At 42.0% G+C, this 27,587-nt stretch overlaps 5 protein-coding genes across 7 annotated transcripts; 3 read left to right on the top strand and 2 right to left on the bottom strand.

Moving 5' to 3' along the window:
- Window positions 1-12: 12 nt before the first annotated feature.
- rab4a (RAB4a, member RAS oncogene family) lies at window positions 13-5,425 on the bottom strand. 2 transcript variants are annotated; one of them, XM_084018762.1, is made up of 8 exons: window positions 5,287-5,425; window positions 4,507-4,587; window positions 4,109-4,223; window positions 3,848-3,910; window positions 3,585-3,739; window positions 3,311-3,406; window positions 2,881-3,019; window positions 13-2,020 (listed from the first exon to the last, which is right to left on the bottom strand). In XM_084018762.1, exons 1-7 carry the CDS (start codon window positions 5,300-5,302, stop codon window positions 2,904-2,906), a joined length of 642 nt encoding a protein of 213 aa, XP_083874888.1. In that variant the 5' UTR covers window positions 5,303-5,425; the 3' UTR covers window positions 13-2,020; window positions 2,881-2,903. The 2 variants fall into 2 exon arrangements, with proteins under 2 accessions (XP_083874888.1, XP_083874889.1); XM_084018763.1 differs by having other exon boundaries at window positions 13-2,010.
- A 339-nt stretch (window positions 5,426-5,764) lies between these two features.
- Window positions 5,765-15,354, top strand: phf10 (PHD finger protein 10). Of its 2 annotated transcripts, none has more exons than XM_084007890.1 (12): window positions 5,765-5,906; window positions 6,687-6,796; window positions 6,971-7,170; window positions 7,389-7,472; window positions 7,608-7,732; window positions 7,856-8,005; window positions 8,155-8,264; window positions 8,374-8,521; window positions 8,726-8,878; window positions 12,474-12,582; window positions 13,181-13,369; window positions 13,466-15,354. In XM_084007890.1, the coding sequence occupies exons 1-12, from the start codon at window positions 5,835-5,837 to the stop codon at window positions 13,561-13,563; spliced, it is 1,548 nt and encodes a 515-aa protein (XP_083864016.1). In that variant the 5' UTR covers window positions 5,765-5,834; the 3' UTR covers window positions 13,564-15,354. The 2 variants fall into 2 exon arrangements, with proteins under 2 accessions (XP_083864016.1, XP_083864017.1); XM_084007891.1 differs by having other exon boundaries at window positions 7,040-7,170; window positions 13,466-15,353.
- Window positions 15,355-15,944: 590 nt separating this feature from the next.
- Window positions 15,945-18,882, top strand: psmb1 (proteasome 20S subunit beta 1). The gene is made up of 6 exons (XM_084012784.1): window positions 15,945-16,130; window positions 16,938-17,045; window positions 17,391-17,472; window positions 17,788-17,917; window positions 18,033-18,139; window positions 18,273-18,882. The coding sequence occupies exons 1-6, from the start codon at window positions 16,030-16,032 to the stop codon at window positions 18,456-18,458; spliced, it is 714 nt and encodes a 237-aa protein (XP_083868910.1). The 5' UTR covers window positions 15,945-16,029; the 3' UTR covers window positions 18,459-18,882.
- Window positions 18,883-20,211: 1,329 nt separating this feature from the next.
- Window positions 20,212-22,107, bottom strand: psmc3 (proteasome 26S subunit, ATPase 3). The gene is made up of 2 exons (XM_084010764.1): window positions 21,122-22,107; window positions 20,212-20,671 (listed from the first exon to the last, which is right to left on the bottom strand). Exons 1-2 carry the CDS (start codon window positions 22,064-22,066, stop codon window positions 20,333-20,335), a joined length of 1,284 nt encoding a protein of 427 aa, XP_083866890.1. The 5' UTR covers window positions 22,067-22,107; the 3' UTR covers window positions 20,212-20,332.
- Window positions 22,108-22,128: 21 nt separating this feature from the next.
- On the top strand, window positions 22,129-27,523 carry tbp (TATA box binding protein). Its single transcript, XM_084010891.1, has 9 exons — window positions 22,129-22,227; window positions 22,684-22,852; window positions 23,305-23,467; window positions 23,653-23,830; window positions 24,176-24,263; window positions 24,788-24,879; window positions 25,096-25,263; window positions 25,454-25,548; window positions 26,125-27,523. The coding sequence occupies exons 2-9, from the start codon at window positions 22,808-22,810 to the stop codon at window positions 26,202-26,204; spliced, it is 909 nt and encodes a 302-aa protein (XP_083867017.1). The 5' UTR covers window positions 22,129-22,227; window positions 22,684-22,807; the 3' UTR covers window positions 26,205-27,523.
- The last annotated feature ends 64 nt before the right edge of the window (window positions 27,524-27,587 follow it).

Genomic DNA, 27,587 nt, shown 5'->3' with positions numbered 1-27,587 from the left:
CAAAAGACAATGTTACATTTGTTGTAGTTTTTTTATTTTAAAAACATATGCTTTATCATACACAATAAATTAAAAAATACATGATATTCATAATGACAAGAGAAAAACATACGTCCATAAATAAACAAAAGGACTTGATAACGTAAACACAAGACGGGAACCTGACGTGGAGCATCCAAAGCCACTATCAGATGAATTCTAATAGGAAATATTTCTACTTTTTGAAGTGTGCTTGATTTAAAAGTTTAATGCATAATTGTCAAGGGGCAAAATAAAAAAAAAGAGAGAAAAAAACAACAACCTTAAACTTCAAAAATAATCCCAAATTGAAACGTTAAATCCCGGGAGTTTCTGAACTCAACATCAAGTATCTTTGGAGACAAAAACACACAGATAGTTTCATACCATTGATAAAACTTGAAATGCATTCAGTTAGTATTAGCCCACAGCTAGCAGCAGTCAGTGAGGCATTCGTGTAAACAGTCAGGCATAATCGATAAGTGAGACGGATCGGTCAAAATTTGAATCTTTTGGATAAAGAAGTGCGTTAGACTGTCAGAGGTTACACACTGAACGTGCCATTATAAATGAACCATAACAGAAAACCAATGTATGCTAGGAATATTCCCCTTTTTTCAATCTATGAGCTTGAACTATTAAAAAAAACAGCATGTTTTCTTTCGTAATGTAATCCATCCATCAGTTTGTCCCATTTACAAATGAACAGAATCGCTGCAAACAGTACTGCCCATCCATACTGCTTACAAGTTTGCCAGTGTTTTGTTAGCTTAGCATGATAATACAGTGAAGCATGAAATCAATGCTGAATATGATATCTACTTTAATATACATATAATATCTCTTCATAATGAAATACTCTGATATTCTGTTTGAGAAAACATGCGTTATGTCTCTATATACAGAAACACTGTACAGTGTACGAGATGCGGTAAGGAGGCTTCTTAAAGAGACAGGCAGGTAGTCGGGGAATCCGATGTGTAAGAAGGTAACGGAGAAAATGCTGGCATGTAAACAATGGGTAGGAAAAGGAGGAAAAAGTGTGTAAGGGGAGATACGGGGGGGTGCAACATGTATTCAGTAGACCTTGGTGATGTGTGGTTCCAGCAGGTGGCTGGTAAAGAGACATACTGTAGAAGGGGGGATTTAAATGTGCATGATGATATATAAATAGTTCAACTATTTGTTTTCTTGAGAATGGGGCCAAGTTAGCTAGTGGCTAGTTGCTAAATTACAAAATCCACCTATCGACGCCCTTAAATCTGTCTAATTAACATGTACATCATCTTCTTTGATGACCGTGAATGAAAAGGAAAGACATTTTCCAAGATGTAAACAGTGAGGTCCAGTGTGTAGGATTTAGTAGCATCTAGTGGTAAGGTTGCACATTTCAATCTCACTTAAATAATTCTCCACTCACCCCTCCCTTTCCAAGCGTGTAGTAGAACCTACAGTGGCCTTCGGTGCATTTATGCTACCAAATTCAAACTGCAACTTCAAATTAAAGAACCATGTAGCTGAAGGGCTCATTCTGATACACTAATAATGACTATTATATTCCATTTCTGCCATTAGATTCTCCTAGATCCTACACACAGGTCCTTTAAATGCTCCAGATGGAAGGTAGATGGGAATAGTAATAATGAAGAACACTAACTAAGTTGGGAGGTAAGCAGGTGTGACGGGTAGGGAGAGAATACATTACATACATGTCAGAAACGCACATCCTGATTGGAGGGGTGGGAAACGTTTTGGTCCAATAGTGGAGCAGAATGTTGGGGGGGTTGGGCAGTCTCTTGTTACCTTTTGGAGATGCTCAGTTCTGAGGGGGGCGTGGCTGGGAGGTGCAGCCATGACAACAAAGGTTCAAAAAGGTTCAGAAGGTTCTGAAGATTCGTGCGAAAGGTCAAAGGTCAGAGAGAAGTCACCAACACAGCAACCTGAACCCTGGGTCCCCCATGGCTGTTCTTCTCCTGGTCTTCACAAACCTGTCTAAAACACACTGATCACACACACACACACAGAGAGACGTACAACATAATCACCTGTAAGCAGCCACGTTTGGGCAACGAGCAAAGATTAGGCAACAATCTGGACTTGAGCAACCCAATGAGCAACACTTATTGCTTCATTATCAGGGAGAGAATTGCACAGGTATGACCTGCTTCCTGTTTGCAAGCAAAAATGCCAGCTGACCCAATATCATGTGTATTAAGTATCTAGCGATGTTCTATATTTTAAATCTCAATAAAATAAAAAGAGTGAGGCCAAAGCCTGATATTGCTTATTGCTGTCTGCCATAGACTTTCACTGTTGTCCAAAAACTCTTAAAGCACACAGTGAGCCTAAAACATCAAACTGGGTGACACAACAATATTCATAATGATATTAATGGGCTTCGTAGTTTACTTTGAGTTAAATCCCACACGTTGTTTTGCTGCCGAAAAAGACACACTAGCAACCTAAATCAGTGGCATAAAAATATATGGTATTTATGTTGTTTGAGAAATGTTCGCAAAAAACTACAGTGCCCAAACTGTTTGGGAAAATGTGTGAAGATGTATGTCTTCAATAGCAACAAATGGTCCCTGGCCTGATAGTCACGCTGGGGAAGAATAGACATTTTTAAAATTCCTTCTCTCTGACTCTATATTCAGACCGGGGTTTGTAAATCACAAGATGAGGAACAGCAGACAAGCAGCGATTGAGAGGAGTGAGAGGAATTTCAAATCGCTCCAACCAGCTCTGAATGAAAAATCTTTATCCTGTGCAATAAAACAGCATCAGTATCATCATACATAATGCACACACACACACACACACACACACACACACACACAGTCCAAGCATACGGGCTCTTACCATGTCTGTGTGAGGCTGGGCCACTAGCAGCCACACTCCTGGGTGCCCTGTGGCTGAGCACGGCGAGGAGAGCGAATCTGTCGTAACGCAGCATCGCCATACTGGATCCCTGAACCCATCCTCTCTGGATCCAGTTCCCCTAAAAAAACCAGAGACAAGATGAGTGAAGACAGAGTCGGAGGGAGCGGGCTTCATGTTGGGATCTCTACCAACATTTTTCATCCTGCTGTGGTCTGTCTGTGTCACACAGGACTGTGTATTTAGGAAATTGTTGCATATTATACCTTTAAGTAACTCTGAAACTTCTCTACGGGTACTGCACTAGTACCAGGTCTGGATAAATACCTAAGCCTCCCTTGTTGATCCTGTCAGGATAAGAGGGGATTTAGAGTCAGGGGTTACAGGTATAGGTGAGGTTAGCGGTTCCTACCCGACTCTATCTTGTTGAGGATTTTGCGAGCACACTGGACAAAGGCCTCTTCAACGTTTTCCCCCGTTAGAGCGCTGGTCTCCAGGAACATCAGCTCTGACACACAAACACAAACACACGCATGGCATTTCAGTCTTAAGAACACAATAAATGACATGCCTAAATTCCTTCCTCTAACAATAATAGGTGTCCCTTCTACTGACAGAAACAAGTTCCCCAGATATATTGAGAGGAACTTTGAAAGCATCCCACACTAACAGACCGTCGAGCCTACCGTTCTCCTGAGCGAAGCGCGACGCCTCCAGGAATGTGACCTCTCTGTCTGCATCCAGGTCCTTCTTGTTTCCGCACAGGATGATGACGATGTTCTGACTGGCCAGCATCCTGGCGTCACTCAGCCACGTGGTCAGGGCGTTGTAAGTCTCTCGACTGCAGCGTGCAGAGACAGACGGGTTTCGTTTTTAGAAAAGGAGGGGAGACTCGACAACGAGGTCATTTGAAATCCTTTTGTTATTGCGATCGGCTCAGCTGATTTACCTGGTGATATCATAGACCAGCAGAGCTCCTGCTGCTCCTCTATAGTAACTCCTGGTGACAGACCTGACACACACACACACACACACACACACACACACACACACACACACACACACACACACACACACACACTTCGTTCTGTTACCTCTGTCTTTCACCAAAGTCGTCCAGTGTTGTAAATGTGATTTTAACATGTCATAGAACAGAAATAACATTTGAGAAAGAGTGTTAATTTGCGTTTATGTTGGGATTTTTACCTACCTGAACCGTTCTTGTCCCGCCGTGTCCCAAATCTGCAGTTTGACCATTTTGTTAACTACATTGATGATCTTAGAGCCAAACTCCACTCCGATCGTGTGGTTGGATTCATCCTTAACTGGAAAAACAAAATAGAATGGGTTCATAATTAGATGCAATACATAGTGATGACCTACAGTGTATCATTTCAGTGATGAAAATACCCTCCTCAAGACACTGACTGTCATTATTTGGACTTGTCAAAAATCTCTCTTGTTTTCTCTGACCTACATTAAAAAAAGCGGATCATATTTCCACATTATTCCACGTTAATATGTGTTGAACACTACAATACCGCATTTGCATTAGATGTCAGAGCAACAGTCAATGGTAAAGAACAGCGAGTTGCATCCTTCACTTACATCTCTTCTCGATGAACTGGTGCAGCAGACAGGATTTGCCTGTCCCTGCATTCCCAATCACCAGGAATTTAAACAGGAAATCTGCAAAGAGAAAACACAGAAATCTCTCCAGCAAACATGACTATCACGATGAGAGCTGTGCAGATTTTAGATACATTAATGTGATATCATATTAGCTCATCACAGTTATTAATGGCATCAACTACAACATGTTATTAAGACATTGCAGAACAGAAAAAACAGTGTCACCATTATATAATTTGTCCACAAGAGAGGACTTGTCAGTTATTTTTAACTGTTAAATACTACATATCTATTCCTATGAATACCCATACCTTTGTAAAATAGAATAGTATACAGTTATACACAGATAGGCTTTACACTTCCCACCTCAAAATCCGGATTATGTATGTATAACCACTGCCTCAAAGCCATGGTTGTTGTCACCGGAGTAGTACCCGTGTGTTTGACTACATGATACCCAGCTCCACCATCCCCAGCCCTGTCCCGGGGCTTCCTGTGCAGCCAGCTAACCGCAGCAGCTCCGTGGGACGTTAACCTTCCAAGTACATTACGTTGTACTCGCACAAGGGGGGGCGGACAACTCCGCTGAACAGCCTCTGTGCTCCTACTTACGCTGACATGGCATGTTTGAGGCCAGCAGCCTTCGGTTAGCCTGTCAGCTATCTGTTTACGACGGGAAAAAGGGCTCTCTCGGCACACCTGCCTCATCCCATCCACCGACGTTAAGACGTTCACCTGTCAAACCGCCCTCCTTACCGTACGACTCCGACATCGCCACCTTGACAGCCAGCAGGACGGGGGACGAGGAACAGAAAGGTGACAAGATGGATATGGCTCGCCAATTAAAGGAAAATAGTCCTGTTGATAATTTCCGCGGATCCTAGCTGGATTTCCCCCCTCCGACTTCCCGTACGTGTTTTCGTTTTCAAAATAAAAGCCATGGAATAGAGCCAAAGCAATGTGACGTCTAAAGCCAGCCACAGGGTGCCGCTGTTTAAGCAGCTGCCCGTGTTCCGACACACACACACACACACACACACACACACACACGTCTTATAAATATTATTAAAATTCGTCCAATTCGTTCGTTTGCGATCAACATAACCTTATATGACTATTTAAATTTAAATACCAATCACAATAGTGAGAAAACAGTCCACTTACAAGCTACACTCCAGCCCGACAGGCGGCGGTTACGTTCGCTTGCCAACCACCACACATCCTTACCAGAAGAAGAAGACGAAGAAGAAGAAGACGAAGCGGCTAGTCAGCTAGCCTAGTTGCAGGATTTATTTAGGGGCAATATGGCTGCTGTGCTGCCAGTTAGACCGACCTGCGACAGCAACCCCGCTACTCCTGGAGCACAATCCGTAAAGGTGACATTTATATTTCACAGACACGAACAACGCGAATAATAACTCGTTCAGAGGACGCTGTACGGCGGCTCAGCTAGCAGTTAGCTATCCAACGGCTACGTGCGTCCATGAATGACGACTGACTGCGACGTTAGCGTCACCCCTTTGTTTTTAAATGTGTGTTAGTCTATGAGGGTGGTTTCATTGTCTGTGTTTACAAACATGTATGCATATTATATTTCCCCACAAAGGAAACAGCGTCATATTGTATCCGCGGTCTGACAGCGGTAACGTTAGCCTTTGTCTGCCTTTGCCATCACGCAGAGCTCGTACGTTGTTTTGTTCGACGATGCTTTACATGGTCCCTTTTCACACGATCACGTGGTGTTTGTGATTAATGTCGTATGGCAGCCCTCATTCTGCTGTAAAATGACTACAGACATGACCTAACCTTTCTCACCTGAACACGTTCATGCAAAAGGGAAACTGTTGTTGTGGAAGTCAAATGGATCTACAATTTGACCTAATGTTTTTCTTTGGGGACCAAGATACCTAAAGAAACTGTCAATATATAATACAATATGTGCACAGGTTGTTAGGAATGATGCCATTTTCTAGGATGGCTGAGCAGTGATGCTGAGATCTGAGTCCATAAATGTATACTATCTGTTTGAGCATGCGTGTATATTACTCATAGTCAAGCAGCAAAGCAAATGTGGGCTATAGTGATTTCTATACCTGCTGTCTGTATGTTATTGTTAAATATATAACCAGCATTGTGATAATGATTTTCCTCTGTAGGAAGATGTAATAGAGGAGGAGTCCAATGATGGCAGCCAGCCACCCAAGAGAAGGAGAATGGGTTCAGGCGACAGCTCTCGAAGCTGCGACACCTCCAGTCAAGACCTTGGGTAGGTTGGAGCAATGCTTTGCCACAGTCTTGATATCATAATGATGATATATAATGCATGCAATAAAACCAAAAGACATAACTTTAGCCCTCTCCAGTCTAATGTGTTCCTCTTTTACACGTTTCATTGTAAAGTACAATCTTCTCATAGCATTGTTTTCTGATTTTTGGTTAGATGTGCTGTCCCAGCTGAGAAGCTGCTAGTCTCTCCAAGCTTCCTGTCGTATTCCTCATGCCCCTCCAGCCCAACATATTTCCCAGCAGAGAACCTAACAGAGTATAAGTGGCCTCCTGATGACACAGGAGAGTATTACATGCTGCAGGAGCAGGTCAGCGAGTATCTGGGAGTTACATCCTTCAAGAGGAAGTACCCTGGTAAGACTTCAATGATAAAGCGGTACCCCTTCTCTTACAATACAATCGATTCAATACTATCATACTAATATTGCTCATATTTGCTTATTTACATATGTTGAGAAAGGGTAGTCTTGTCTGCTGTAATGACACTTCTTGACTCATGTGCTGACCTGAGAAGAATGAAGCTATTCCTTGGCTGGTGATGCTGTTTCTTCTGCCTCTTTGTCACACTGTAGATATGGAGAGAAGAGACTTGTCCCACAAAGAGAAGCTTTACCTTCGTGAACAGAATGTCATTACTGAAACACAGTGCACTCTGGGTAGGAACCACACCTAACACTCTCGGACCAGACATAATTATTTGACTCGCTCTGTAAATAATTTGATCGTGCAAGTCATCAGTGTGCTTGATGCAGTCCAAGTGTGTTCAGAGTGTATCTTTTATTTGTTTCTAGGACTGACAGCTCTGCGGAGTGACGAGGTGATAGATCTCATGATAAAGGAGTATCCCATCAAACACTCTGAGTATTCAGTCATACTGCAGGAGAGAGAGCGGCAGCGAATAGCTAAAGAATACTCTGTAAGTATACAAACTATCCTGGGGCTGTTGATTACTGTGACATGTTTAAGTTTAATGAAACTCCTCTACATACGTGTATGTATGCACACTTCTCTTACAGTCTTTGTCTGTTGTTTTTCGTAGCAAATGCAGCAGCAGAACCCTCAGAAGGTGGAGGCCAGCAAGGTACCCGAGTACATCAAGAAGGCAGCTAAAAAGGCTGCAGAGTTCAATAGTAACTTCAACAGGGAGCGTATGGAAGAGAGGCGAGCTTACTTTGACCTCCAGACACACGTAAGTCCAACCTGGGAAAAGAGATTATACAGGGATTCAGATGTGGTAATTTCTATACCTGGTGGAAATGTCAAACCAAAAATAAGATTAAAAAAAAATTAGCTTTGTGTGACGTTTTGGTGTACATTGTGTTTTGTGTGTTTTCTCAGATTATCCAGGTGCCCCAGGGCAGGTTCAAGGTGCTGGCTCCTGAACTGACAAGGACAGGTCCTTACCCTGTGGCTCTCATACCAGGACAGTTCCAAGACTACTACAAAATGTATGGTACACACTTCGCTCAATGATTTCTCTTATAATTTGCTGTATGTGTATGTTGTTTATTGCTGTGCTGAATGTTTTGCCCTGACACATTGTGTTGGGCCTGGCAGGTACTCTCCCAATGAACTGCGATACTTGCCGTTGAACACAGCTCTGTTTGAGCCCCCACTGGATCCAGAGCTCCCTGCGCTGGACTCTGAACCAGACTCTGATGATGCAGAGGATGGCAAGGGTGAAAAAAAGAACAAGAACTCCTCTGTAAGACATTAGACTGTGTGCAACTGCTCTAGAAGTCTTATCTGTTTCAGATCATACATCCATGGTGGATTAGTGGTGCAAGTAACTGCATGATGATGCATGATTCTAATCAGGGTGATTTACCTCTACTGAAAGTCTGATATCTACATGGAAATACATTATAGTACATCACACGTCTTGTCTCTCTTGTCTGTCTCTCCACAGGACAGTTCTTCAGGCAACACATCAGACGTGGAGAGCCAGGAGGGAGGTGGTAAACCGGGCCACAAGTCCAAGGCCAAAGACAGGACAGCCACGCCAGGCAAAGACGGCAACCAGCGAGTTCCTGCCTCCCACAAAGCCACCCCAGGGTACAAGGTAGAGGACAAAAGCACCTGAACTATTCTCCAACAACAGCAGCAGCACTTTTCTACCCCTCCTCCTCCTTTCTACTACTACCACTCCCTTACTCCATTCATCCCGCCACCCCCTCCCTAGCTTTCTTCACTTTGTTCTCCGGCTTCTGCAGTTGTTCAGCTTTTCAGCTGGGACAACCTGGTCCACACACAGTCACATGCTGGTGGTCCTGTCTTCAGTTTTTGTTTTTATGATAGCCTGGTGGCTTTTTTCTCTTTCCTCGTACCAGACTGTGAGCAATAAGAACATTTTAAAGGAACAGTTCGCCTGTTTCTTTTTCACTGCACTTTCACTTTTTGGGTTTTTCGGCGAAGACAAATTTGAACTTTAAAAGTTTTTCCTTTTGAATGTCTTCAATATACCTCTTGTCTGTCCTCACTTGTCATAAAGAGATACTTCCTCGACAAGTAAGTGGATGTTTTGGCTGCTAGTTTTTCCTTTTTAAAAGAAAAGTCTTGTTACTCTGATATAGAAAATATAAACCACATACAATGTGGCTGCTTTTAAAATGTAGTTGATGTTAACACTAGAGAATTTTAACATTTATATATCTGAAGTGTCGAATGCACTTATCCCTAATGTTTTAAGTGTGTATTGGTATTATAATATTCTTTGTTTATACACCATGTGATGTCCTGTTAATCTGTTAATACGTATCAGACAGCTGTTTGACGTGAGGTTTTCCTGTCCTTATAATGTCATCTTGGAGAGATGAGGACATGGTGACCTTGTTCACACTGTTGCTGAGCTGAGCTAGAAGTAGTCTGTATGCCGTGTGTCTGGGTTTTGATTCGGCTGGACAACCCCCACATCAGCGTACCTTTCATTAACACCCAGTCATGGCACGTCTTTGGTATTCATCTTAAATTAATGCCTTGAATTTAATCTATATATTCAAAGGACTGTAGATGGGGGAAAATAGTATTATTTAAGTGTACCACTTGTTCCCACTCTGCTAGGCATCTTGGTTTTTTTTGTTTAATTTTTCCAAACCTCGACCTTGCAGGAGAAATTTTCCATACACCTAAAGTATGCTGGTATATAACTGTTAATGCCAGTATGATGGTCCAGTTGAGTTCAGCTCAGCTTTGTGGTGTGGGCATGGTCCTTTTCTAGTATCTGTTTAAAACGGTAACCAGTTACGGTGGTTTTGGGTTTGACTTAACTTTGACGTTATTCATGAGGTCATTTTGCATGTTCTTTAGAGCCTGCAGACATGGCATGGCATGCTGGTCGCCAGAATTCACTAGAATTAGTCGGGGACATAATATTCCTGAATTGTATGTTTGATGAGCACAAAATGACGTTGAGATCAAATAGTTTCCAGGCATTTCCATATGGATGTTGTATACAGAAGTCAACTATGATCCATAATTTTGTAGCTCTGGTCGAAGAGAAATACCTGGAAAAGTTTAAACGTACCCAGCTCCCTTTCAGTTGTTCAGCTATTTCCCCATTTTGGGAATATCCCAGTACTCCACAACACTTCACCACACGTGACAGCAAACCTGTCAATCAATGATGCAGCTAGCCGACTACCGTTACCTCGCTCTGGTCTGGCTGCCATCTACAGTTTGTGCAGTGGCTAATGATGATGTCATTATTAGTAATGTAGTATTTCACAAAAAGTCATTATGAATAACCAAGTTGGAATTTGGTTGATTAATTGCCCCTTCATCATCATTGTGTTCAGAATGTGATACATGTTCCATACATGTTAAATGTATCACCACTGACCCGACATGTTAATGCTGCCCAGGTTTATGATTCCAGGAAATCCGTCACTCTGAAAGCAGTTTCTGTAGCGTATATGTAGATGAGACATTTTGGCGATAAAACTATGGTTTTGCAGTGTGATACAGTGGCGTACAGTAATATTATGTTAGTTACACATTGACATCAACTGCAGCAGATTATATTTATAGTTATTTTTAAGAGTCTATTTCATGATTGCTCTCAGTCTTCCTGAGAATGTTTGGTGAGGTGCTGGTTATGATTTCAGAAGGAGATCAGAACGTTTTGTTATTTTGCACGTCAGACATAGTGAATGGGCGAATGATATTGATGAGGGCCATTGTTATCACTATGAGTTGCAAGGTTAAGTTCAGTTATCACTAGAAAACATACATTTGGACTTGGCAGATGGAATGTTTTGATAGCTCACAGGTTAGCATTACTTTAGCACTTATTCGCATTTATAGAAATCTCAATAAAAGTAAAAACATGGTATTTCAACTATGTGATCCGCTGATCTAAAATCTGTGTGGTTGGCCAGTATAAAGTCCCCACGTAATTGTGTCTCAGTATGTATGCCTCTGTGTCTGAATGTCACATAATATTAAGAGCTATATGGCTCCATACAGAATCTACCAGATTATATAAAAGCAAACATGCCTAAAAGTGAGTTCTCTGAGAGTTTTCTTGTTTTATGTGCATAAAATATATAGCATTTCTTGTGTTGACCAAAATTCAGTTAATTTAGAATAAAACACAGGATTCAACCTCAGAAACTGCTCCTGTTCTATTTTTCCACTTAAGAGATGTTGGCCTGTGCAGGCATGAAGCAGACTCACTGGACTTACTGACGGGTTTGATGGACACTGCTTGTAATGTAAGCATTTCATGCGGCCACAAATAAATGTTTACAGTTGTAAAGAATCCGTTCACAACAGCAATAGGGGTGATCCTTTTGTGAGTATGTATATGATATGAGACACATACTCGCCTTGCATAGGGAGTATGTTTGAAAATATACACAAAGGGCTGCGTCCAGCTCTACCATTTTATTATTCCCCTCTCCTGCTGCTGTCTGTCTATTAGTTTAGTTCTCTCCTTTGTTTCTAGGTTTGGATTTTCATCCGTACCAGACCATGTCTTTAATTGACTCATACCCTATGACTGTTAAGTGTGTAATATGCTCACTTCCTGTAAGGGGACATTTGAATGACCAATATCACTATCTTGAGGCTTTAAAAGTAGCTTCTTAAAGGTGTTAAATGTTTCCCCGTTAATCTGTGTGACATCCTTATTTCAATGTCTTCAAGCCTCTTTATCTTTCTGCTCTGACCCTCGTTGAACTGAAAGGTATGTTGCATAGAAAGCAACTGCGAGATTCTTGAAGTCAATCTGCTGTGAAGTAAGCCACGACTTGACTCGAGTGACAATAAATCTGTTGTAGATTACAGATGCCACATGCATGCAAGAGGCTCTGTTAGACACCACGTGCCTTTCTTGTATTTGTACCCTGAGATATACTTATATATATATATATCCTGGCACTTTGTACACTGTTTCAGTTTATTATGAAGAATTAAAGTAACCTGGAGGAGCCTCCTTGCCACAAAGACTATAAAAAGAACTAGGTGATGATGTTCAAAACAATCTAACTTAGTCGGATGGCAGCTTTGATGCCGGGCGATGAAATTTGTGTTGAAAGTAAACCAGCCAACATGTCACGTTTTTGTTTTCTCCAGGCTTTAAACATTTGTTGAACTACTATATTGTCCATGCCTACAAGATACACATGTTTTTTTATAGCATTATTCTGCCCTTGCAGCCTAAGGTCATTCCCAATGCGATATGTGGCATTTGCCAGAAGGGTAAAGAGGCCAACAAGAGGGGCAGGCCAGAGGCTCTCATTCACTGCTCCCAATGTGATAACAGCGGTAAGTTCACACTGTACATTTTAAAGGACAGCTCCTTTTTTTTGTGTGTGTTTATGTACACCATCAGCACCACTCTTAATGCTAGGTGTATTTGTTGTTGTACAAACCTCCCTTACTATATTAACATAAGCAGTAATCACAAATGAGTTGTCCCTCTGACTCTAATTTGTTTAACGGCAGCTGTACCTAAAATTAACAGATGATTTAAATTATATTGAGTCACCTATCATCTTCATTTCAATGTGTACATTTATATACATACAATGTATATAATTCATCATTTTCCAATGATTTAGACTGACTGCTATTTTAGGATAAATGTGAGGAGTTTCTTTTTAATGCTGGTGTCTTACTACATTTTCTGAAATAACTGTGTGTATTCACATGTACGTGGAAACGCTTGTTCACATGGTTTGTATTTGTGTCTCCTGTGTTTTTGTCTGACTTGCTTCTTTGCATATATGTGTGTGTGTGTGTGTGTGTGTGTGTGTGTGTGTGTGTGTGTGTGCGCGCATTCACATGTGTATTCATTTGCATGTCTGGCTCTGTGTATGCACGTCTGCTTCTGTGCATGGGCCTCCGTGTCTGTACACTTTAGGCCACCCATCCTGCTTGGACATGAGCAAGGACCTAGTGGCGGTGATCCAGACGTACCGCTGGCAGTGTATGGAGTGCAAGACATGCATCGTGTGTCAGCAGCCCCACCATGAGGACGAGATGATGTTCTGTGACAAATGTGACCGAGGGTACCACACGTTCTGTGTGGGCATGGACTCCATACCTACTGGTGAGTGGAAGGGCACGCGCACAAACCCAAGCATACAGTATAGGATATGTGTCTTTTTATCATAATGAATGAATTCTCTCTGCTCTCTCTCCTCAGGCCTTTGGGTGTGTGAGGTTTGTGACAAAGATTTCACCACGCCCAAGAAAAAGGGAGGATCCAAAACACCCAAGAAGTCCAAGTCAGCTCAAAAATGATCAACAGAGTCATTAATCACAATACCGTGACCAAATCTAGACAAATGCACATTATGTTGTTAGTTCAACCGTTTGCAGAAGCTGTACATTCTACAAAACATCAGATCACTGTGATCCAAAAACTAACCGTAGCCTTCCTACCAAATACCAACAACCCAAACTAAAGATCTTCACCTGCTGCTAATCTATATCGATTAACAGGTCTGTGAAAACACAGGCTAACGCCACAAAACAAATGTATTCAGATTTTCTCTGAAAGCTTTTATGGCGTCATTAAAGTGATGGTTCGGGGTAAAATGCACCCTAGGTCATTTCCACCATGACATCCAGCCAAATACCCACTCAGAAGCATTTTTAGCGATGGTCAACATTGATCAAGATAGGGCCGAATATCAGCCGAATGGCTTAGTACTAGCGCTATAGTACAGTGTGTATATCTAGTAAATTACCCCACTAATAATGCATGGAATGTTACCAAACTTCTGCAGTAGTACACATAGAGTCTGTACTGACAAAACGAGGCATTTGAAAGTTTGTAAGTACACTAGGAGTTTATTAAAAAGCACACTTGCCTGATAGCTTCTATCCTCTGCTGCTAACGCTACTGCCGGTCAACACATTTTTATAAATTTATAAAAATTCAGCAAAACTTTTAAACTTAACACCTTTCAAATGCCTCGTTTTGTGAATACGGACCCTATGTGTACTTCTGCAGAAGTTTGGTAACATTCCATGCATTATTAGTGGGGTAATTTACAAGATATACACACTGTACCATCGCGCCAGTACTAAGTAATTCGGCTGATAGCCTTATCTTGACCAATGCTGACCATCGCTAAAAATGCTTCTGAGTGGGTATTTGCCTGGATGTCATGGTGGAAATGACCTAGGGTGCATTTTACTCCGAACCATCACTTTAAGGCCGGCCTTTAACTTGAATCACAATGAGAAACACAGAACTTACTTAATCTCCGAATCGATCTCAAAATGTGAATTTAATGTGATATCAGCATTAGCAACTCTTGTTCTGAAATGGTAGAGCTCGACTAAACCTCTCGACATCATACACAAATAATATCAACAGACAAACTAGAAATCAAATACATCCAAATGTAGTGCACCAAATCCTGTGACCTGCTTACCACTAACAGTGAACGTGCATTTCTACTTCATTGAACTGAATGATTTTGTAGTTTCTGTCTCACGACATCTCTGCAGTGGGAAATGTGTTTCAGTTGAACTGATGGTGCTTTTGATCCGGTACTACTGAAACAACCAAGAGCTCACTGATGTAATTCAAAATGTTTTTGTATGTTTTTGTATTTCGAATTAACATTTATTTAAAGAGGCAGGCCAGTAAAGACGGACCTTATTTAAACATTCTTAAACAATTACATGGTGCTTGTGATTCTGTGTGATGAAATGTAAGACACTGGCTGTGGTAGACCTCATGGCTGAAGCAGGTATTTAAGTGTGAGTCTTAATTAATGAAACAAAGTGTCTCACTTTACACGTATTGATTTTGTTGTTAACCCTCCACTCTTAGTTATTATACAAAAATGTAACCACTCATTGTAATTAAATTCAACATCCATCAGCCATGATTAGTCAGCTGATATTTTTGCAGTCAGCTTGACAAATGTGTTTTTTTTTTTCTGTTATTTTTCCATTGTTTTGTATCTTGTGTTTTGTATTGTTTTGTCCCTCAGTAAGTAGTTTGTTTCAGACATGTTTTGTTGCTGGTAATATAGTCACTGAATTGTGTTTTTGTTTAAAATAAAAACCACTTGAAAAATACTCATAATCATCCTGTGTCTGTTGTGTACTGTGCTAAACTGAATCTCAGTTTTGATACCAAATAGCAAAACAGTCTTTAGTGCACTGAAAGGGTAGATGCATAGTGCTTATACATCATGAGTATACGTTTGACATACTGTTTTACTATTGTCATACTTATTCTTACTTTTTATATGTTAGACGAAGCTCTCATGGCTGTGCCAGAGCCTTGACGAGTATTATGATTATTAAAATAATGATTTTGCTGGTCAATGATGATTACAAAGTAATTTAAGTTTTAAGGCACTCTGTTATTGTACAGATAATTGAATTCATATCGGACAAATTGTCTTATGTCCTATAGATCTTTTATATATATATATTTTTTTACATGCAGTCCTGGTATCTGCTTTTGATATGTCTTATAATCTGTTTGTTAACAGAAATAAAATAACTTAATTCTAAATGGTTAATGTGAAAAAACGAGTTCTGATCAAACCTTTGCAACACTGCTCTCGCCCAAACACTGCGATGCTCGACGCCGAGCAGCCTGTGGGGGCGCTCTCGGCCAGATTACATCTTAACACGCGGATGCGATGACCGTTAAAGAAGAGGCTGCCATATTGCAGTGATACAGCGAGTTTAGCGGACTGAACCTTGTCAAACCGTTTTCTTGCTGCTACAGTCAACATGATTTCCTCTCATGCGTTCGCGGACCCTGGGAAGATGAAGGATTACCATTACACCGGCCCGGTAGAGCACCGGTTCTCACCGTACACTTTCAACGGGGGGTGAGTGGCTTTTCAACAGCTAGCCGGGCGGCCGTGCTAGCTAACGTTTACGTCCAATCGGTCCGTGCTAGCTAGCTTAGCACATGATATGAAACTAAACAAAGGTGAAGTTGATGGCAGGTATGCGTATAAGTCAGTGTATTTTGTCTGGTATATAAAGTATACTGACTTAATCTTGATGTGCAAATTAAGATAACGAGAAGGGTAAATTAATTTGGAAAGCTCATGTCACAGTTTCAGTTTCGAAACGGCTGTTAGCAAGTTGTCTGGGATAACTACATGTTCCTCTTTGAGGGGGGTTCTGGGATAACTACATGTTCCTCTTTGATGGGGGTTCTGGGATAACTACATGTTCCTCTTTGAGGGGGTTCTGGGATAACTACATGTTCCTCTTTGAGGGGTGTTCTGGGATAACTACATGTTCCTCTTTGAGGGGTGTTCTGGGATAACTACATGTTCCTCTTTGAGGGGGGTTCTGGGATAACTTCATGTTCCTCTTTGAGGGGGTTCTGGGATAACTACATGTTCCTCTTTGAGGGGTGTTCTGGGATAACTACATGTTCCTCTTTGAGGGGGGTTCTGGGATAACTACATGTTCCTCTTTGAGGGGGTTCTGGGATAACTACATGTTCCTCTTTGAGGGGGTTCTGGGATAACTACATGTTCCTCTTTGAGGGGGTTCTGGGATAACTACATGTTCCTCTTTGAGGGGGGTTCTGGGATAACTACATGTTCCTCTTTGATGGGGGTGTATGAGATGAAGGAACTAGGCTGTGTCGTGTGGTTTGATTGTTTTTTTCGTTTCAGGACCGTACTAGCTGTTGCTGGAGAAGACTTCGCCATCGTAGCCTCAGACACCAGGCTGAGTGAAGGCTACTCAATCCACAGCCGCAACTCACCGAAATGCTACAAGCTGTAAGTTTGCATCGTCACCTCCCTGCACCGTCATTAAAGGCCAGCCCGACAGTATGAAGACACCATGTCAACTGTTTCAAACTAGACCAATTACCTACTAACTACCATAGTTCAGTGTTAACACATTAAAAGCCATTATGGGTTTAGAGTACAATCACTGAAGTCACTTCAGCTCAGCACTGATTCTCCTTTAAGACCTGAGTGTAGTGGATCCTGCTTGTTGCTCAGCAACTAGCCGCAGGGCCGCCGAGCAAAGCCCCTTTTTGGTATTTGTGTCTAAAACCACATTTAACAGAAATATGCTCTCACAGTCACTGATTGTTGTGCTTCTCCTTGCCCTCACAGGACAGACACAACCGTCATTGGCTGCAGTGGTTTCCATGGCGACTGCTTGACTCTGACTAAAATCATTGATGCCAGACTAAAGGTGGGTTGGTGCAGCAAGTTTTTTTTTTTTGGTTTCACTCTCTCCTTAGTCTCACCCTTAAAATGATGTCATTCTGCCCCTGCAGATTTGACATGAGACTGATGTCTAATGTGTCTTGTTGTTTTAATGAAGACAGTTGTATTGTTTCAAGTATTTTGTACTTTTCAACCATAGTAAACTAACAATAGGGATGTCATCCTTGTTACTTCTCTTTTTAAGTTTCACTGTATTCCAATCAGCACTGGTACAGGCTCCACACAGGATGCCGCAAGTTTATTACTAACGCCTGAACCAATGTTCCTGCCCTTCCCTCAGATGTACAAGCATTCGAATAATAAGACGATGACCAGCGGTGCCATCGCAGCCATGTTGTCCACCATCCTGTACGGCAGGCGGTTCTTCCCCTACTACGTCTACAACATCATTGGAGGACTAGATGAAGAAGGTATGTACTTCAATCCTGCCGACGAGTAAATTTATCACTTTTGTATGCATGTGAACTGGTTTGTTGCCTATATTGTGCTGCTTTTGTATCACAATATTTCATGTTTGTAATGTAGGCAAGGGAGCCGTGTACAGTTTTGATCCAGTGGGCTCCTACCAGAGAGATACCTACAAGGCTGGAGGATCAGCAAGTGCCATGCTGCAGCCACTACTGGACAACCAGGTAAATAACACACTACATGTAAACCTGTTGTTGCCACAAGTCCACTACTTTAATGTCATCACAATGCTCCAGCCAAGTTTGCTTGCAGCGGACAAGGTACATTCATTTCTCGTTCCAATTCGTCCTTTCACAGATTGGTTTCAAGAACATGGAGGGTGTGCAGCACGTTCCTCTGACTAAGGAAAAGGCAGTTCAGCTGGTCAAAGATGTCTTCATCTCGGCCGCAGAGAGAGACGTCTACACTGGTGACGCCCTTCGGGTCTGCATCATCACTAAGGAGGGCATTAGTGAGGAGACTGTAGCTCTGAGGAAGGACTGAGAAAAGGAATGTTCCCCTTTCTCAGTGCTTTTCTTTGGCTTGTTCTTTCCACATGTACCTGTTGGTTTGGCCCCTTTTTACACACACATTTCTTAAAATATGAGCGTTGATCCAGAATTTGCTTCTAGTAGCCTCTCAGGTCAAGCTTAATCTGGAGAGTGGATTTTCCATTTTTGAAACCCTCTCTACATCAAGTTTTCTCCTGCATTCCACCGTTATCCCCTTCAGTCTCTGCTATTATTACATCCTGGTATTTGTGGTCTAGCAAGCTGATTCTAGATACGCTCCTGTTCTTAAGAAGCGAGGGACTCTCTTCACTTAATCTGCCTAGACTCTTCATCTGGTTTGGATTTTTCATTGTTTTGGAAGGATACATACTCTGCTGTTCTTTTTACATTCTTAATAAATGTAAGGAATTGTCAAATTGAGTCTTCTTGTTCATTACATGTCCTTCACACACACACACACACACTCATGTGGCTACTCAGTGTTTCCTTGATATGTGTGATATTGTTGAACTATTACTACCCCCCCTGTAAGACATTAATCATTGTTCAGGATAGTGTTTCCTGAGTAAGTCTTTACACAACTGACATTTCTATGAGAAGAGTGAAATTCTACTTTTCCTTTACATTTTTTTCAACACTTGAGCTTCCTACATGCCATATAAGTGCAAAGGTACTTTCATTTTTAACTATTTGCATCAATATAAAAAAGGCTAATGATATTATCCCTAATTAGTTGCTATAGAGGTTGAATTCCTACCAATTACATTATTTTAAGGTGTCGAACATAAAGTGCAGAAGGGAAGGTATGGCAGCACAGAACCACCACTTCATAAGATAGTTTGCTGAAAAGCTTAGAGAATGTCCTCCTGTGGTGTTGCAGCCATGTTTGGTAAACTTGGACAGTGATAACAGGGGTTTATTATTATATTATTGCATCCATCTTTTTAACATTAATAGTTTGTCCTTATTGATTTTATAGTTTTTGTTGTCAATTTTGAGGACACATTTCTACATTATTGGGGTCCTCAGGAAGAGAGAGCCTTACTGATTTATCCTCTGGGATACATGCCGAAGAGAAACAGTCTGTCTGTGCATTTCCTGACAAACGAAAGAAGAAAAAAACTCCCAAATCCATACTACATATATATAATGAGCTAATACTTTAATACATTTTAGGTGGTGGTGAGAGAATAAATCCCGGAAAGTATAAAATATGAAATCTCGGGAAAAATATTTTTGATGCATCATTGTGAAAGACTGACTGACATCCTACCTCACATTGTGTCATTTCCTGTTGATAAAAAAGGTAAAGTATGTTGATATTTCTGTATAATAACTGCTAAAACAGAATGCTACGACGATTAGTACATAGCATACGTTTGGGACAAAGCAAGTGTCGTTAGCAGGGATGAAGAGCCGAGAATGAAAATTATAAGGCAGCAAAGTTGTAAATAAAATGCAAGAAATTATTTTCCTGTGGTAAAAAAAAAAGCCTCTCGTGTTACTGTTATTGTGTTAGCAAAGCTAAAAAGGTTCTCAACTATCAACCTGGTTTTATTAATCATGATGTTGTTGACCTTTGCCTCCTTTGGCCCCTTTTTTCCTGCAGTAACATCACACTACCTCTGCTCAGGAGTGACAAACGAAACATGAATTTTGTGTCTAATGTTGGTTGATTTTCTGACTAGGATATAATAAAAGACTGGTCTGCCAATTAATGCTCAGCAAGAAGAAACACTTAAGAATGACATTTTATTTATTTTTATTAGCCCAAGTTATTCAGCAAGTGTAACAAGTGTATACTCAACAACTGTTTTAATGATCAAAGACTTGCTCACACACAAAACGCGGACACTGGCGGCGTCCTCAGGCGTAGTACTGGAGGTTGGCCTTCTTCTTGGCTTGGACCTCCAGAATTCCCTCCATGTAATCTTCATGGTTCAGCTCCGTGGCACCGCGGCGCAGCGCAATCATGCCGGCCTCCACACACACGGCCTTGCACTGGGCACCGTTGAAGTCGTCGGTACAGCGGGCCAGCTCCTCGTAGTTGACGTCGGGGCTGACGTTCATCTTGCGGGAGTGAATCTGCATGATGCGAGCTCTGGCTTCTTCGTTTGGCATAGGGAACTCAATCTTTCTGTCCAGACGACCTGAACGCAGCAGCGCAGGGTCCAGGATGTCCACTCTGTTGGTGGCAGCAATCACCTAAAAAAACAAAAATGCATGTAGTCATACGGTTGTCATCACACTGTAAAGTAATGCCTCAATGGAGGCACCGACTTTTCTACAAACGTTTTAAAGTGGGCATCCATTACACTTTTGACGAGTAGTCATGGATTATTTGCTGTCCTTTGTAATTGTTTATTTGTAATTGTTTTTTCTATTTTCCTTTTTATGTGTGTAAAGCACTTTGTGTTACATGTTTATGTAGGAAAAGTGCTCTATAAATAAAGTAAAGTTGAAGTTGAAGTCCTGTGTGCTTGTATTGTACTTTAAAAGCACACAATTTTGTCTGAATTAACAATATTCCAGAGCAATTACTCTGATTTCGCCCAGAATGACACTGTGGATTTCAGATACCTACTGAAATACTAGCAAATGTACAGCATATAAACATGTGGTGATGGAACAGATTGTTGGTGGGAGCATCTTTACCTTGACCTGCATGTTGGGTTGAAAGCCGTCCAGCTGGTTGAGCAGCTCCAGCATGGTCCTCTGCACCTCTCGGTCTCCCGCCTTCTCGCTGTCAAACCTCTTGGTTCCAATGGCGTCCAGCTCATCGATGAAGATAATGGACGGGGCTTTCTCTTTGGCCAGGGCAAAGGCGTCTCTCACCAGCTTGGCTCCATCTCCGATGAACATCTGGACCAGCTGTGGACCAGCCAGCTTCAGGAAGGTGGCTTTGGTCTGAGCTGCGCAGGCCCGAGCAAGGAGGGTCTTCCCAGTGCCAGGTGGTCCGTACATCAGGACCCCTTTGGGTGGCTGGATTCCCAGGTTTTCAAACTTCTCCTTGTGGTTCATGGGCAGGACGATGGCCTCCACCAGCTCCTGGATCTGCTTGTCCAGCCCTCCTATGTCGCTGTACTGCTCCGTGGGGCGCTCGTCCACCTCCATGGCCTTGACTCTGGAGTCATACTCGGTGGGTAAGGTCTCCAGGATCAGGTAGGAGTCCTTGTTGACACCCACCAGGTCTCCCGGCTTCAGCTTCTCTGCGTCCACCAGCCCGATCACGGGGAGGAAGTAGGTCTGTCGAGTGGAGGTCTTAATGACGGCGCACTTTCCTTTCCTCTGGGAGTCCAGGTCCACGTTCGCCCCGTCCTCCTCCTGGTCGTTCGGGTCCACATCCAGGAGCTCGATGACGTTAGACACGAGGTACGGCAGCGTTTTGTTCACTTTTATCTTCTCCGTGTTCTCTTTGATTTTGTCCTTCATGGCCTGCAGCTCGTGGGTCACCCGCAGCACCTCGCTCTTCATGATCTTGATCTCGCTGTCGAGGAGACGAGTCCGCTGGACGATCTCCTCCGTGGACATTTTCAACACTTCTTCGCCGATCCCATCTTCCACCTCGTCCCAAACTGACTTGTCACTCAGCGACGCCATCTTTGCTCTGACTGCGCTGAACTCCGGCGCGGCGGAAGTTAAAGGTTCTTCTTCCGGAAGTAGCCCGACGATGCTCCTGAGCGCCGAAAGCACCCGACCGAGGATGAAACGCACCTGGGGCTGAATTAGTTCGGTTCGCGTGTTGGTCTAAGCGGCGAGGGGTGAGTGTGAGTTGGCGGGCAATGGCGCCGTGGTCGAAGTTACCTGCGACCCAGTCTGGCACAAAGACAACGCGTCCACTGCGGCAGAAACACGTTGACTCGGTGTTAGCTAGTGATGCTAATGTTAGCTCTGCGGCTAACTTCGCTAGCCGCTGTGTTGATGTGTTTCGTTTCGGGGGCTGTCAGGACATCCGCTAGAGCACGAAGTCGCTTGTGTCCCCGTACTTTGCACGTCCGACTGTTTTAAAGGTGCACGCGTGTATGAATGAGAGTCACGCTGCAGTCACGCTGAAGCTACGTGTTTGTTTAGCGAGCACGGCTTGTGTTCGCGCCTCCGCTGCAACGGCACAACGTCGGCTTCACGTCAACCCGACGGATGCTGCGTGGGGCTAAATAATGGCCATAAATCAAGTGTTTAATACGCGAGTAAAGCGTGGCTCTGCTCATCTTTTCCAGGACAAAGCAGAGGAGAGCCTAGAAGAGGGTGTTTTCTGCGGTCTACCGTGGTTGTTGGCTCTTAATTCAGATTCTGGAGACACCTGCAAGTTGCTTCCTGCTGAACTAAAGTGGAAAAACAAAGATGGACCAGAACAGTACACCCTTCCAGGGGCTGGCCTCCCCCCAGGTAACACTGGTTTCACGTTTTTATGGTTTAAACATCAAGGTACCAGCTTGATCCTGCTAAAGCTCTTAACCTGTAGCTTCATCATTGTGGTTTATTTAGTGGTTGAGCTATAAATCCTCACATTAAAGTGATCTGTAGTCTTGCAACAGATGATTGCATCCAATTTCTGCTAATTAATTTCATGAAATATTTATAATAATGAATATACATGTGGTAACATTAATTTAGGTTTTAAATTAATTCTTAATTCAGGGACCACCAGAGTTCTACTGTGAGTTACATTCACGGGTAACATGGCAACAACAACCAACGCGTCAACCTTTTTGAATCTATTTTGTTTATCTTTAAAAGTGAGGCAAAGAGAAAAACATTGTGTTTTGGTTTTTGTGATCCTTTGCTCCTGATGTGACTTTTCTGCTTGATTCCAACATGTTTTTTTGTGTTGTGTCCAGGGTGCCATGACCCCGAGCATGCCAATCTTCAGTCCCATGATGCCATATGGCTCAGGCCTGACCCCCCAGCCCGTTCAGACCACAAATAGTTTGTCTATACTGGAGGAGCAGCAGAGGCAGCAGCAGCAGCAACAACAACAGCAGCAACAGCAGGCAAACGCAGGTAGAACACACTCTACTGTCACATTTCCCAGCCTTATGTGTTGAGATCATAATCTCATATCCCTAAAATTGGTATCCTCCCCATTTATTCTGAGAAAATACAATGATCACTCAAGTCTGAACCATAGTGAAAGCATGTCATTGGTTCATATTATGGAGAAAAAAAATATGTTTTTTGTTATCCAGGCCTTCCTGGAACGTCAGGACAGACCCCTCAGCTTTACCATTCCCAGACGGTTGCCGGCTCAACCACCACAGCACTGCCAGGGAACACCCCACTCTACAACACCCCGCTGACCCCCATGACCCCTATCACACCAGCCACACCAGCCTCAGAAAGCTCTGGGATAGTACCACAGCTACAGTAAGCTTCGTATCCGATGAAAAGAATGGTCTGAGTCTCAGTTTATGGCACTCGTATCAAATCATCTAGGAAACGTTTTTACCTTACATTTTGAACTGTCATTTCAAGAAAATGACTGTTAAGTTTTGCATATGATACTGGGTATTGTTTGAAAAAGTTTCCCTACCTCAAACATAAATATAGCTGACATTTCAGAGACTGTTAGTTTTTACTCGCAAACGTAACTCCATTGCCATTATTTCCTCACATCTTAACATGGTTTCTGGGATACTGACTGAACATTTTTCCTTTTAAGTCCACGACTCAGTTCTTTTCTCTGTGCTTTTATTATTTCCCTTCTTTCAGAAACATCGTATCCACTGTAAATCTGGGCTGTAAACTGGACTTGAAGACCATTGCACTGAGAGCCAGAAATGCAGAGTACAACCCAAAGGTGAGACTACCACGTATTACTGTGATCAGCTCTTCAGACAATGGATGTTATTTGGATAAACTGACCGCATATTGGGAATCTAAATGGTTACTTTCTCACCTGAAAATATTTAATAAAGTGATACATAGACAGATTTTAGCCTGGCTCAACCTAACATGGCCTGCAATCAGAGTGTGTGCAGTAAGCTAACGTCTCATACTCGGTATGGATTGCTAATGTAGTATACATCCGGGCATTTCTAGTGTACCTAAAATCCACATACCATCATGTTCAAATGCACTACATACTTGTTTTTGTCATACTTGTTACAAATGTAACTAATAAACAGTTACAGTCCTCCAGTAAGACTTTATAATTAGCCAGCATGCGTAACACCAGCAGCACCCTGGACCTAGTTCACATAAATGGAATGCATTCATGCATTATGTTATTAATTATACCTGCTTCTTATGGCAATGACATGTCAATATATTTATGTGGAAGTAGTGCTGGCTGTAATTCCTGCTCTTGTCCATTTCCTGTAGCGTTTTGCTGCAGTCATCATGAGAATACGAGAGCCAAGGACCACCGCGCTCATCTTCAGCTCTGGGAAGATGGTCTGCACTGGAGCCAAGAGGTCAATATATGGGTTCATGTGCTGAAGTTCATAATAAGCCTGATTTTCACAGTAGTGATGTCTCCAGTAAAGATGCTAGCCTTGCCTTTTTTGCAAAAATGATAAAAATGTTCTCTACCTTCTCGCCTTGTTGCTCACCTCCTTTCCTTTCATTCATTCTACATTTGAATTTTCTTTTCCTACAACCCACCTCGCATTGACTCGCCATCTCTCTAGTGAGGAGCAGTCACGGTTAGCTGCCAGAAAATATGCTCGTGTGGTGCAGAAGCTTGGATTCCCTGCTAAATTCCTGGACTTCAAGATTCAGAACATGGTGGGAAGCTGTGATGTGAAGTTCCCCATTCGGCTGGAAGGATTAGTCCTCACACATCAGCAGTTTAGCAGGTAATGTCTTTGTTTTGGCACCAGCACATGATGGCTGCATTATGTATATGTTCTGTTTGAGCTTACAGGAAGAAAGAGCATAGACTGGTTTCTTTTGTCAACCGTATACAGAGAGCTTCTCAACTATAATTTGATTTATTTTAATGCTAATACTTGTAGTAAAGGATATTAATGAAAATGTCTGTTTCAGCTACGAACCGGAGCTGTTCCCAGGACTGATTTACAGAATGATCAAACCCAGAATCGTCCTGCTCATCTTTGTTTCTGGAAAAGTTGTACTCACAGGCAAGACCACACTATTTTTCTGCTAATGTCTTCACGCCACTCATTATGAGTTATGATCAGAAGTTATGTGTCCTCATCACAACCTTTGTTGGAGGAGAAGTTACTGTTGGTTTACTTGAATGGAATTTCTAAGTTTGTAGCTCTTTCTGGGGTTACAGGGCATTAAAACTCGACCCTTTGAATTTTTATCAATAGACACAACTGTCAGGAATCTCACACATATAGAGCTGTATTGAATTATCAATATTTTAAATAGTTGAAAAAACCTTATGTTTTTATAAATTACTTTGTCATGTCTCGTTTTCAATAACGGTAAAACAGAAACAATTTCTTGTAGCTGATAGCAAATGGTGATATGGGTCAAGCTGTTCCTTAAGAACCTCCAATAGAAAGGACAGAACTTTTGTCTCTCCCACACATTAATGTGATTTAGATGTGAAATCCAGCTTTTATATCAGAAAAGGAAAAGATACTCCAGAGCACGATGTTAATGGCTCTAATGACTGCTTCTGTCACTGTTATGGGCTTTGCCAGTGTAACACTTTGTTTGATATGACGTGTTTGTGTTTTTTTAAGGTGCCAAAGTGAGAGCAGAGATCTACGAAGCATTTGAAAACATCTATCCCATTCTCAAAGGCTTCCGCAAGACAACGTAGAACCTGCAGCTCCTTATTTTACCCCTTTCTCCCCAACTCTGACTCTTTGAACATTTTTTATGTCATCTATATGTTGACCTCTACAAGTGGACTGCTGTAAGGGCTGTTGAACAGGGATGTGAAGTCCTTTTTTTTCTCTCTCCAGCATTTCAGATTTCAGTATTTTTACAGGTTTTTTCCCCCATGTTTTGATCACAAACTATAGTGCATTTTACACCAAGACCCCTCCATTTGTTTTTAAACTTTTCTCTGTTTTTGCCCAGTTCTTCTCGAATCTGTTTTGATCACATCTCTGATTGTACATAAGACTGTAAAGAAATGTAAAAAGTGCTGATTAGAAGAGAAGCAGTCCGACTAGGACTGTTTGTTTTTATTTTAAGCCATTTTAAATAGTTTTGTATGTTGCATTTTTATAGATTCTCCACTTAGCCCCCAAATTGTATCAAGACCTGTTTGGGTCCGTCAGCCTCTAACAGTATTTGCCCAGATTGAATTTGAGTGGCTGTTTATCCCCAACCAAAACGGTCTACTTTTTGAGGGTTTCTTCATATCTTTTACATTCAAATCAGTTTGGTCTTGGTTCAGTTTTATCCTAACTGATCAGTTGTGGAAGGGGATTTCTTCCTTCCTTCTTAGAAATGTAGTCCAGTTTGTTGATCTGTAACTGAAGGTGGATGCGCTTAAATCGTGAATCGACAGAAGTGAAACTACATTGTTCCAAGTCCTGCTGCTAAAATTGCCATCAAGTTGTTGGTTATTTCCTTTTAGAGTTGCGTTACTTGGTTAGGGCTACATTTGTACTTAAAAATCAACCAGACCTGAAACATGAAGATGCTGTCGGTTTTAAAGTAGACAGCCTCTTCTTTTACTTATTTTAACTTCACATCTTGGTTTGATTCACGAGCACTACAAGATGAAGGCAGATAAACTATGCATTGAGTTGCTATGTTTATGTATTTTAAAGATTTGGCCATTTAAAATTATATTTAAAAGTTTTCTTTTGAAGAATTATATTTGTACGTAGTAAACGTGAATATGTCTTGGTATTCCATACGGTTTGCTCAGCCACACTCTCGGTAAGTAGTGTAGGGCATTTAATGGCGAGCTGGTTTTGGCGAGGGTCGGTTTCACCGTCTGTGTCTTCCAGCTGACGTCTGTATGGGCAGCGGAATAACGGAAGAAAGTAGTCCCTCTGTAATTCTGGGCTCAGCAGCAGCCAAACCGGTGACCATGAAGCCCTGTCACACATCTCTGTGCAATTGTGCTTCTTCTGAATTTGTTAATGTGCTGCTCTGTGCATTAATAAATGTGTACATACAGTTTCCCTTGTTAAAAATGCTTCTTTTACAAAAGTTTTGGTGCCATTGTAATTGGAAACTGTGT

The sequence above is a fragment of the Eutrigla gurnardus genome, assembly GCF_963514095.1.
Source record: "Eutrigla gurnardus genome assembly, chromosome: 1".
NCBI lineage: Eukaryota > Metazoa > Chordata > Actinopteri > Perciformes > Triglidae > Eutrigla > Eutrigla gurnardus.
The sequence above is the reverse complement of the archived record's forward strand: the minus strand, read 5'-3'. Positions and strand labels throughout refer to the sequence as shown.